Genomic DNA, 11,841 nt, shown 5'->3' on the forward strand with positions numbered 1-11,841 from the left:
AGGCGATGAATAGTAGTGCAACAAAATCCGTGATGTTGCTGGTGAAGTTGGCACAGGTTCCTGGTGTTTTGTAGATCAGGGTGCAGAAGTAGGTGAAGTTAGCGGTAATTTGCAGCTTCACAGGTGCTCCGTTTAGTTGGTTTCAGTGTCGGAGTGGAGCTGGTGCCACTGATGGTGTCCTTGAAGATGATGGTGATTCCCCCTCCTTCTCTGTTGCTGGTGTTGTCTGACGATCTTCTATCTGGCATGGATGATATTGACAAAGTCGGGTGCCGATGCTGGGGTCATCCATGTTTTTCTGGTGAGGAGGTGGCCTTTGGCGCAGTTGTCCAGCAGGTCCCTGAGCTGTGTGCTGAGTGAGATTGTTGAGCATGCATCAAAGTGTTGTGTGGGTGGAGGTTGGTTGGAGTGTGCCTCTATGCGTGGTGTCCTGGGTGCTGTTGGTTTAGTCATGTTAGGTGTTGGAGATGTAGGTGTGTGCGTGCAAGAGAAACAGCAGGAGGTGCAGGCACCATTCTGTGTTGCACGGCAGCAGTGCAGAGAGCAGCGGCTGAAGTTGAGGGCGCAGAGAAATGTGGCAAGGCAGTGATTTCGGGAGAGGACCAAGGGTCCTGGTGCTGGGTGCAGATGGGCTTGCCTTTGGCTTGCCATACATTTGCAGTGTTGCTGGCATCAGGTAGTTCCTAGGATGGGAAAGGAGTAGAGGTGGCGGTCATGAGGCTGTAGTGTGTGCAGTAGGCAAAGAGCAGGAAATCAGGTTCGAAGTGCTGTGGGAAGGAGCACAGGATGACAGGCAAAGGTGCAAGGTAGAGAAGAGACCCAGCAAAACTGGTTGAAACCTGAGGGAGAAAGGTATAACAAAATGGATCGAAACTGGGAGGGAGGCACAAAAACAAAACTGTTTAAGAACAGTGTGAAACAAGCACAAAAAGAGTGACCACAGCAAGGAAAACTATGCACAGTCTGAACAAACGAGTAGAGAAAGAGTAGCCAATCAGTAGTCTCGAGGATCTGGAGGATGGGTCACAGGTATGTCCAGGGTGGAGCCACTAGGGTCTAACCAGCTGCGTGCATGTTGTGAGATATCGCACAGCAGACTGATTGTGACCGTGCAGGGGGTAAATCCCAGGTCTGTCCTCATACAGTGAAGGCTGATAATGTACCCAGGGTGAAGTCACTGAGCCGTCCTGCCGGGGGCGACATTGCCATATTGCCTTGTATGTTCTTCAGGGACATGTGTGTGTTAATCTGTCTGCCTTTGTCTGCAGGGCGGTGGGAGTGCCCCTGGCACCACTGTGACGAGTGCGGGAAGCCATCTACTCTCTTCTGCTACCTCTGCCCGGTTTCCTACTGTAAAGAGCACCAAGATGTGGAGCCGTTCCTGTCTGCTGCCAATGGACTCGTCAACTGCACAGATCATGAGAGTGACGTAGAAAACGAGCCAGAGGTGCCCGCAGCTAGCCCTGCCGTGGAAGTCACAGAGAAGAATGAAAATCAGTCCGAGACCGCAGTCGCCGACTGAGCACTTGTAGTGAACCCCTGGTGAATCCTGCCAAGGCTTGGAGCCATGTACCTACGGACCTACAGACGGGGCCTTTAGAAGTCTGTTTTACTCTTTGTACTGTAAACGTTACATTTTCAGGAAATATGGCATTGTTCACTGTCGTCACCTGTAGCAAACGCTGCATCTGCACTGAGACCACTTGCACCCAGTCACAGTATTACACACTTCAAGGAGCTGTGACAAAAGTCACTTTTTTTAAATAGCCGGAATTTTTTTAAATGTAAAATATTTTTTTAGATTGTCAAAACTGCTGCATTGGTACGTGTGGTGCCATTTAGCAGCCACTGTTGTTAGAATTACTGTAATAAGACTTTTAGCCATTATTGTTACGGGCACAAGTTGGTGTGTTTTATGTGGACATAACTTTTGCTATTGTAGCAGAATTTTCTTTTTGTATGTGACCGTTTTGTCTTTTTTAAATATATTTAAGAAGTAGCATTTTGGACCTGTGAATAGTAGCGTGGCGCAGTGTCGTACATCTGGTAGCAGGTATCGTCCTGTTTAGCTGTGCATCACCTGCTGCCTCTTTTGCACCTTGACAGTCCTGTCCCGTCCCCTTTACAGCCCCTACGGAATATAACATTTGAGCCTTGACTCCAACATTTGAGCGTTACCTCCTCCCGATGCTGCTTCCTTAAGCTGTCAGCATGATTGGACTGGTACCAGAATATGGTTGGGTACAGAAGAAGTTGCTGTGCCTGAATGACCCATACACTGCCCCTGGCAGTGGAGATGCAGGAGAAGTGTAAAGTGCACTAAAGAGAGCCGGGCTCTGAAGAAGGAATGAATGTCTTAGCGAAATGTTGAGTTTGGAAGAGCAGCAACTTTGGCCACTTGGTGATTCCTCCCTCACCCCCAGTGCGGCAATGGACTTCTCTTGTTTCCCTAGACCAAGGCCATATGGCCAACTTGGTGCTAATAGTGGCCTGTTGTCTACCAAATGAGACACATGTTGAAGACTTTGTGGAAGAGATACATGGCCTCCATTGCTGTCTGGAGCACACACTTTTGCAAGACCTCCCTTGAGCAGAAGATATTTGGTCTCGCCTGCTGCGATTCTGATATCTTTAATAGATTGTGGTGCTAGATCAAAACCCAAAGCAAAGGTATGAGCGGATGTAGCATATTCCATGGTTCCCATCTTGAGGAATAGCCTCTTTGTTACACCCAAGTCTCCTAAGAGTTCTGGTGGACATAAACCTCATAGGCCCGCAGGATGTTATCTGCACATTGCCTAGTGTGCCAAGGGAAAACGTTCCTGGTTTTATGGTGTCATCAGCACCTGACATACCCAGTTGGACCAGCAGGAAGCCCCAAGTTCCAACCTACATCACTTGGAGGTTAGAGCAAGGAGATGGCAGCTGTCGCCCACTTGAAGCTCCTGCCTGACCTGCACTAGCTGGGAGCCCCTCCCCCTTTAGAGTCATGGATGTCGTACTGCAGAACATGGAGGTTTCAAATAAGACGAAGCTGCCACCACGACGCCAGCCAAGACCTGTCCTGCCCTAAACGCGAACGTGCCACCCAGCTTTAATTGATGCCATTGGCTGTCTTAAACCGCAACCCCCTCAAGTTCTCGAGTAGTCAAGCTGGTCTTTTTGGACTCCTAGTTCATTATTCCTGGTTTAGCTGTAGATTGACTAACCCTCCACCAAGGACATCGAATGCAAGGTAACAGGGAGAGGGTCTAGTGTGGACCCCTAAAAGGAAACCTTACAAGCAAAGCATAGAGAGGGGATACAGGAGGGGAACATGGAGGAAATTACTAGAGTGGGTTCACGTAAGGAGGGAGCATTGAAGAATCATAGTGTTTCATTCAGTCACTTTAGAAAGGGTCAATTCACGAGTCTCCAGGAACGGTCGGCTCCTGGTACTTGGTATTATTAGCGAGTCTTTAAATCCGTTCATCGAAACTTGATAGAGTATTTTTCCATTTCTGTCTTGAACATTCACAGAAGCAGTGTTACTTGTGGTGCTATTAAGTGTGATATTGTCTCTTATTCCAGTTTCACGTGTGGCCAAGTCCTTACTTTATTGGATTGCTTGTCAAACGTTCTCTATATGGCTGCTGGTGAGTTCTTTTAAAGTAAGTTATATTCACAATTTGCATCCTGCCTTACGTCATTAAATTATGGTAACATGGTAAGATTTCAACCTTGAAGTCCGCTGGCATCCTTCATCTGAGTGGAAATGAAGAAAGGTCGTATTTTCCATGATTACTGCTGAGCAAAATGTGCAAATATAAGCCTGAGTAAGATGCATGGAATGAATTTTGAGAAACAGGAATGTGTATTGCTACTTGAAGTGCATTTCAAAATAAAATTTCCTATTTTTACTTTTGAAAGTGTGTGCAAAGTCTGGCTGTGGCCAGGTGCCTGCAGAAGGTGGTTAATTTACCCTTGGCCACGTCCCCAAATCCTTCTAGTTAAATTTACACCTGTTCTAACTCATCTTTACTTTCAGGTGGGGGGCTCCTGAGATTTTGTGTGCTGACGTGACAAGAATAGTTACAGTGGTTTGAATTACGTTTGTCTCTGGGACACTTGTCCAGCTTTACCAGTTGGGCAGAAGGCCTTTGATCCAGGAGGGCTGAGAGTTTCCTGGCATCTGCATGAATTGTATCATGTGCCAGTGTGGGTGCGGACACACGCTGTGCATATTCCTGCCTCTAGTGTGAGGCCGGACCATTCAAGTTGTTTTTGTTCAAAGAGGTCTTTCAGGTCACTGCTAGTCCTGTGTTGACTCCATTTGTTGGTAATGGGTACCGATTCCATTGTTAGATTATTTTTCTTCGCCATCGGGTTTAGGCGTCTACTGAATGGGCGGCCTGACTCAATGCGTACCATGCTGTTGTTTCAGGTTCTTACAGTTCAACCTTCCACTCCCACCTTTGAGTAAGATTTTGACACCTGGGGTCGACTTCTACTCTTTTTAATATTTCCCCCTCCACGCTGACGCACTTCAGAGACTGCTGCACGGCACTGGGTCCTCGATCCACTGGGCAACTATGCCCTTTGAGGGCTTTGTGCTCTCTCTTCGTTCTTTGACATTTGAGATTGTGGCGGCATAGAGGTTGATGGAACGGACACCCTTCAAGAAATGCTCTTTATGCCACATTAAGTATCCCTGGGCTGATCACCACAGCATCCGTAATCTTCGCCTCGTGCCAGACCACCACCACGCAGAATGTGCATATTGTCTCACATTCTGTCACAAGAAAAGGAATTGTCCGGGCTGCGGATGCGGTATACGTCGGGTTGCCGATTGGCATCCCTCTCATCATCAGATGTCACGACCGGAATAGCTTCCCAGGTAACCCGACCTATACTGCATCTACGGCCTGGACAACAATTCCTTTTCCTACACTGGAACCCTTCTGATCGGTTCATCCCCTCATCCCGCTATACCAGAACCTAAATGGAGAACCCATTGCTTGGTCTCCCGCCTGCCTCGGCAGGTAGCCTTACATCTCCTGCCTCCTTAGGCAACCTGATCTTTCACTCAGGCAATTTTGTCATTTGTAAACAGCCATGCTTATTTAAATGTCCTGAAGATGATCCCAATATCCTCTCAAGGGATCGAAACACTGTCGTCACCTTGTACACCACCTACGCTTGCCTAAAATGTCTTTATTTTTTGTGTAATGGTATCCATTTGATATTTTGTTTGTTTTATGAGAATTGTGGGTATAACAAACAAATTTCCTTGCCTCAACCCTTTACTTTATGTTGTACGTCTTTTTCTGTTTAAGTAGGACACAGGCTTCTGTCCCATTTAAAATTATTTCCTGTTTTATTTTTGTAAATAATAAATTCATTTGTATAGTAAATATCTGCTCGGCTGGACAGATTCCTACTCTATAGTACCTATTGGATCTATATTTATTGATTCTTTATTCTTCCCTGTCTGGGGACCATTGCTTTCAGAAACAGTCCAATTACCCAAAGGTCCCTGACCAATACAACTTGGGTCCCCTTGTTCCTGTATAACAGGGATAACATCAGGATGCAGCTGCCACCAACGAAAGACATCCTGGAACCAGACCTACTTGACGCTGAGGAATAAGAGCACATTGTATCCTCAGGCGTCCCACCTCACCAGCTCAGCCTGGAGGTGATAGACTCCAGCTGCTCTGACGCTAAGGAAGAGGATATCAAAGTGGCTTCACCCATGGTAGTGAATATGGTTGAAGTTGAAACTTACTATAAGTCCATTAGGAGGCCACGCACTGAGGCAGAGCACCACTCTTGCGAGAATCTGGTGTCCAAAAACAGCCGCCTACAGGTCCTTGACAGGATCCCAATGGTGGCGGCACTAAGTGAAGACATTGGAGCTGAAACAGGATCTGAGAAAAGGCCCAACCCTCATCGGCCTTCCAGTCCTAAGAAACCTTCTGCCACCTAAAGCCTCAACACCCTCCGAAGCCGTTAGCACAGCTGGCAGCCCACCCGCCTTCCGCATCGATGTCCGCATTGGCACCAAGCACTTCTTCCTTGGTTGGGTCCGAACTCTCTGAAAGGTCAGTACTCGAAAACCTGTGCTGTGAGAAAGAAGTGGATCTTGATTCACCCTCATACAGGGAACATTTCCAACAAGCATCTCCACTAAATTCTACAGAGCCTTTTCCAAGGAACAGGAAGCTGGTTCCGAAAGAGGAACCTATACCAGACACAGCTATGGAGCCCACACCAATGCTTACATTTGTTTACTACTTCCAACTTCATCTCCACAATACTAACCCCAAAGGATCACCACATTTATTCAGACACTGGCTGCCATTACACCCACCCACTGAACTGTGAAACCCTCTTCCATTCCCAGCCTGCGAAGGGCACCAGCAAAGTTTTGCAACATGAATCCTTTCTGGAATGACATGTTTTTTTATAAACAGATTTTTATTAAGTTTTAGTCAAACATCATACAGTCATGTATTATAAACGGATCTTCATCAACTCTTTTCTTTTCAGGACAAAAATCAGCATTGGTCCGCATCCGCCGTCCCTATTCGAATCACCCTCCCTCCACCCCCTCTACCCCCAAACCCCCTTGTCAGTGTGCCTCCTACTGTCTCTGCTAGAGAATGGTATAAACCCTTGTGCAGCAGCGCCCAACTCCTCCTGGGACATCCACATTCACGGCCCTCAGCTGCATAACGACCTAGAGTAAGCGCAGAACATAGCATGTAATCCTAGCATTCCTTTGTTCCATCCAACATAGGAGCGGACACCATCACATGCATAAGGGTGTGTGAACCTAAGTGGTCTCACCTCCCATGTGTACCCCCGCAATCCCTGCCCTAGTCTCCAGCTCCTGACTCGCCGGTGCATCCATCTCCTCACCCCCACTAGCTTCCATCGCTGATTGTAGGTCCGCCACCAGCACCCCCCATGCCCTGGCCGCATCCAGCGCTTTGTCGTTAAAAGTGCGTCTGGCTAGCTGTAATCTAAGAGTCCCTTCACTAGTTGCCCATTGTAGGGAACCCCCTTGCCACCTCAAAAAGCTGGGGCCCCCCCTAGACTTCCAGTGCATAGTAAGCTCCCTCTTGGCCATAATCAACCCCAGGTCAAAGAATGTACTTGTATTTTTGTGGCCGGTGTGTGCGGGAACCATAGCAAGAGACAAGTCCCCATGCTTACATCAACCTGACGCCCCGTGACCTCATTCAAACATGCCATAACATCGGTCCAGTATCCACCCAGCCCTGCGCAGGACCAAAACATATGACCAAAGTCAGCGCCCTCCACGTTACATCGAGGGCACACTGAGTGAGCTCCGCCAAAGACCTGCTGGATTTTAACCGGCGTCAAATAAGCCCTGTGGAGCGTAAAATATTGCACCAACTGAAACCGAACATTGCGTGTGCCCTTCCAGGCCCGTCGTACGAGCTGTGTCCAAGTCGCCTCCAGTATCTGTCGGCCGAGGTCTCCCTCCCAACGTTCCCTCAACCGAACTAGGGGCGGCGAATCCTCCAATGCCAATCTCCTGTACAGGCAGGTAATAGCCTTGAAAGTGCCAGCGGCCATCGTGATATACTGGCAGCCCAATGACGTAGGGGGTTCTGCCAAACCCATCTTCCAGTGTTTCTGGATTCCCGACACCAAAGCCGCATGTAACAGAAAGTCGCCCCTCGGCAAATCAAAGGCACTCTGCAGTTCGTGGAATGGTAACAAGGTACCATCTCTATAAGGGTCCCCTATCACGTGAACCCCGCGCTCCTCCCAGTCGGCCAGTGCCGACCAATCCCCGCCATGGGCATACGGGGTGGTAAATCCTGCCCGTTTCTGGCTACGCAGCAAACATTGGCGAAGGGTGCGTTCCTCGAGTGTGAGCTGATCCAGCCGAAGCCTCTGTTGGAGCACTATAAAGGACAAGACATGGCGCTGAATAATCCTGTCCTGTGGACCATCCGGGCCTCTAAACTCCCGCACCCCCGCCTGCGTGAGCCATTGCAGCTGCGCCGCCAGATAGTACCACACAAAATCTTGCACTGCCAGACCTCCTTCCTCCCGCGACCTGAGCAAGGTATTCAATGCTACACGTCTCCTGCCGGAGCCCCAGATGAACCTTATCACCATCGACCGCAGCATCTTGAAGAAGGAGATCTGAATCCACACTGGTAGCGTGCGAACAAAATAAAGCAGCCACGGGAGGGCCACCATCTTCAACAACGCTATTCGACCGGCTACTGACAGCGGAAGGGTACGCCAAAACCCCATACTGCCTCTAATGCCCCTCAACGCTCTGCCCACATTCCGCTCATAGAGGAGCGAGTGGATGTGATAAATATAGACACCAAGGTACGTTAAACACTCCGGCTCCCAACGCAGTCCCTCCAGCACTGTGGGTTGGGCGCAACGAGACGTCAGTGGGAATAAACAAGTCTTGGACCGGTTAACATACAGCCCCAGCAATTCACCAAACTCCCGAAGGAGGGTCCGTGCTCCCCGCACCGAGGTCTCCACGTCAGCCAGATATAGTAAGAGGTCGTCGGCATACAAGGAGATGTAATGTGGCTCACCGCGCAGTAACACCCCCCCCATAATATCGACCCTGCCGGGCTCGCGCTGCCAGAGGCTCAATTGCCAGCGCGAAGAGGAGCGGGGACAAGGAGCAACCCTGTCGGGTGCCTCTTTCCACCGAGCATGCCGCAGATATGGAGCGACCCGTACGAACCCTGGCGGTAGCGGAGTTATACAGCAGCTGCGTCCAACGGACGAAATCATCCCCCAACCCGAACCGACTAAGCACGCAAAACAGATACGACCACTCCACGCTGTCGAATGCCTTTTCGATATCCACGGACAGCACTGCTGCGCCTGGTGGACCCTCCCCCTCAACGTCCATGGCCCGTATCAGTCGTCGTATGCACGTCGAAGTGTTCCGCGTGGGGATGGAGCCCGGCTGATCCGAGTGCACCAGCATACGCATGCGCACGGACAGCTGCGTGGCCAAGATCCTACTCAGCACCTTATAGTCCACAGTGAGCATCGAGAGCGGGCGATAAGCCGTCCTCGCGGTAGGCAACCCGCCCTTCTTCAACAACAGCACTATGATCGCCTCTCTGGCCGATGGCGGTAACCTCCCCAGTTCCCAGAACTCGCCATACACCTGATGTAATTGAGGTGCCAGGAGGTCAATGTACGAGGCTTAAAATTCCACCGGCAAACCGTCAGCCCCCGGCGTCTTCTTCCTGGCCATGTGTTTAACCTCTGCTCTAATCTCTCCCAGGGAAATAGCAGCACCCAGCGCGGTCCCCTGTTCTGAGTCTAACTGCAGTAACTGCGCCTCCTCCAAGAAGGTATCCAGCTCAGCCGGAGGTGCTGTCAGCCTGCTCCGGTAGAGCTCCGTGTAATAGCCCAGAAACTGGTCGTTAATCTCTTTCTGCGAATGAACCAAGTCCCCCGCGGGCGTAGCCAGTGACAGTATCGGCGTGCCTCTAGTATGCGGGTTGGCCAGCCACGCCACAACGTACCTACCCAATCCCTCTCAGCGTGCGCCCGGACCATGTACTCTCTATAATCAAGGCAACGCAGCCTCTCAACATGAGTGGCCACCCGCTCCCGAGCCGCTAGCACTTCCTCCCTACCGCCCCTTGCTGTATGACTGATCTTCTCCGCCTGCCGCAGTGAGGCCTCCTCCCGGTCAATATCGCCTAGCAACGTCCGACGCGCCCCCGCTGTGGATGAGAGGCACACACCTCATATCACTACTTTGAAGGCGTCCCACTCATGTGCCCTGGTAGTCGCGGACCCCGCGTTCTCCCGAAAATAATGCTCTATGCCCTCCCGTATCTCCGCGGTATACACCGGATCCTCCAACACCAGCGGGTTCAGTCTCCAAGTGGAAACCGACTGCCGCTGTCTCGACCAGAGGACCGTGAGCAAGCAAGGATTATGATCTGAGATAGTCCTCGCGAGGTATTCGCTGCTGCGTGTGAGTTCCTGTGCTCCAGGTGTACAAAGAACAGTGTCAAGGCGCACATGGAGGTCATGGGGCACAGAGTAAAACGAATAATCCCTATCCGCAGGGTGGTGTGTCCGCCAGGCATCCAAGAGGTCCCACCGTTCCTGCCAATCCTTCCGTGCCTTGGCCACCCTGCGCACCACCGACTGTGCCAGTGGGGGATGGGATCGATCCATCTCCACGTCCACCACCGAATTAAAGTCCCCCCCCCCAGAAACACTGTGCCCACCAATAGGGACGCAAGCCTCCCCGAAAGCATCGAGCAGAACGCAGCCTGATCAGCATTTGGGACATAGACACTGCAAAGCGTGACGTCCCGACCAGCGAGACGCCCTAGCACAGCCACAAACCTCCCATCTGAATCCACCATCGTAGTCATGGGTTGAAAGGGGACACCTGCGCGCACCCAGATCAGAGTCCCCCTAGCATATGCGGAATAGGAGGTATAGAAGAGTTGCCCCCTCCATCGCCGCTGCAGCGCCTGCCCTTCCGCCAGAGTTAAATGCGTCTCCTGCAAAAAGGCCACCTGGACCCCCCTACGGACCAAATATGCATGCACCTTATAGCGCTTCCTCACCGAGTTGAGCCCCGCACATTCCAAGTAATACATTTCAATTCAATTCTAGCCGCCATCAGTAGGTCTATATCCGAGTCCAACCTCACACAACCCTACCGACACACTGACAACCCCCTTTAACGTGTAACAGAACCAACCAACCCCCAGACCACCCTCCCCCAGAACAGGCACCAAACAGTTGTTACCCATCCAAACCCAACCCCGTCAACGAGGGGAACTCTGGTAACCACCAGAGACTCACAAACTATGTGCGGCAGAGGGGTGACCCCACACCATCCAGGCCGGACAACAAGTGACTCACCACACCGGGAAAAGCCAACCTCGTATATGGTAGCCTCCTCACCCCAGCTGTGCATCGACCCACTTGTGTTCCCAGTTTCCCAGGATCCTATCACTCCCCAGCAACCCCCTCAACACAGGAGAAAGCGGTCCTCCCAGTGCCAGGAAATGGTCCACCAGTGTCCCCTACAATGTCAATACCACCAGCCAAGCATGCCCCCTTACTGTACTTCGCTCAGCATCTGGAAAGATCATTCGTCCAGCAGTCCATCAGCCGTCTGTGGGGTAACCTGAGGTAGCTCCCCAGGATCCTTCTCAGAGCCCCATCAGAGCCTCCAATGTCCGCCTCATCGGAGCCCAGCCGGGAACCTGAGTCTACCGATGGAGCCTCCGTCACCACTCCAGAGATAACGACACCGCCTGTAGGGCAGCCTGTCTCTCCAGCTCCGTCTGTGATGCGGAGGGGGACCTCCTGTTCTGTACCCGTTTCCGGTTGCGCCTACTCCTGCGTGGCTTTGGTCACTCCTCCGTTGCCTCCGCCCAGGTACCAGCGCAGTCTTTGTCCGCTCGGTACCGTTCCAGCCACTGCCAAGCGTCAACTGGCGTATCACAAAATGTCGCCACTCCATCCACCATCACTTTCAAGCGTGCCGGGAACAGCAAGTAGTACTGCACCCCTTCATCGCAAAGAGCCCTCTTGACCGCCTGGAAGGAAAAGCGACTAGGTTGGACCTCCTGGGAGTAATCGGGGAAGAGAGACACCGACGCGTTGTCCACCTTATATGGGCCAGCCGACCTAGCTTGCCGTAGGATGATGTCCCGATCTCTGAAATGCAGCAGGCGCGCAACCACCGGCCGGGAGGGGGGGGGGGCGGTCCGGACCCGGGGGCCTGGCCGGGTCCTGTGAGCCCTCTCCAGGGTATAGAAGTGCGTCAGGCCCTCAGGGACCACCACATCC

The 11,841-nt window shown here is 51.5% G+C and overlaps 1 protein-coding gene across 1 annotated transcript in view; it reads left to right on the forward strand.

Annotated features, from left to right (window-relative positions):
• LOC147725804 (histone-lysine N-methyltransferase NSD2-like) overlaps positions 1 to 3,908 on the forward strand; it is a 262,511-nt gene extending 258,603 nt beyond the window's left edge. The window contains exon 12 of the mRNA XM_086959981.1: positions 1,269 to 3,908. Within this exon, the coding sequence (XP_086816107.1) occupies positions 1,269 to 1,522 (254 nt within the window). The 3' untranslated portion in view covers positions 1,523 to 3,908. The remainder of the gene's footprint in view (positions 1 to 1,268) is intronic.
• Positions 3,909 to 11,841: the final 7,933 nt, after the last annotated feature.

Source organism: Lissotriton vulgaris, chromosome 3_1 (genome assembly GCF_964263255.1).
Source record: "Lissotriton vulgaris chromosome 3_1, aLisVul1.2, whole genome shotgun sequence".
In the NCBI taxonomy this organism is placed as follows: domain Eukaryota; kingdom Metazoa; phylum Chordata; class Amphibia; order Caudata; family Salamandridae; genus Lissotriton; species Lissotriton vulgaris.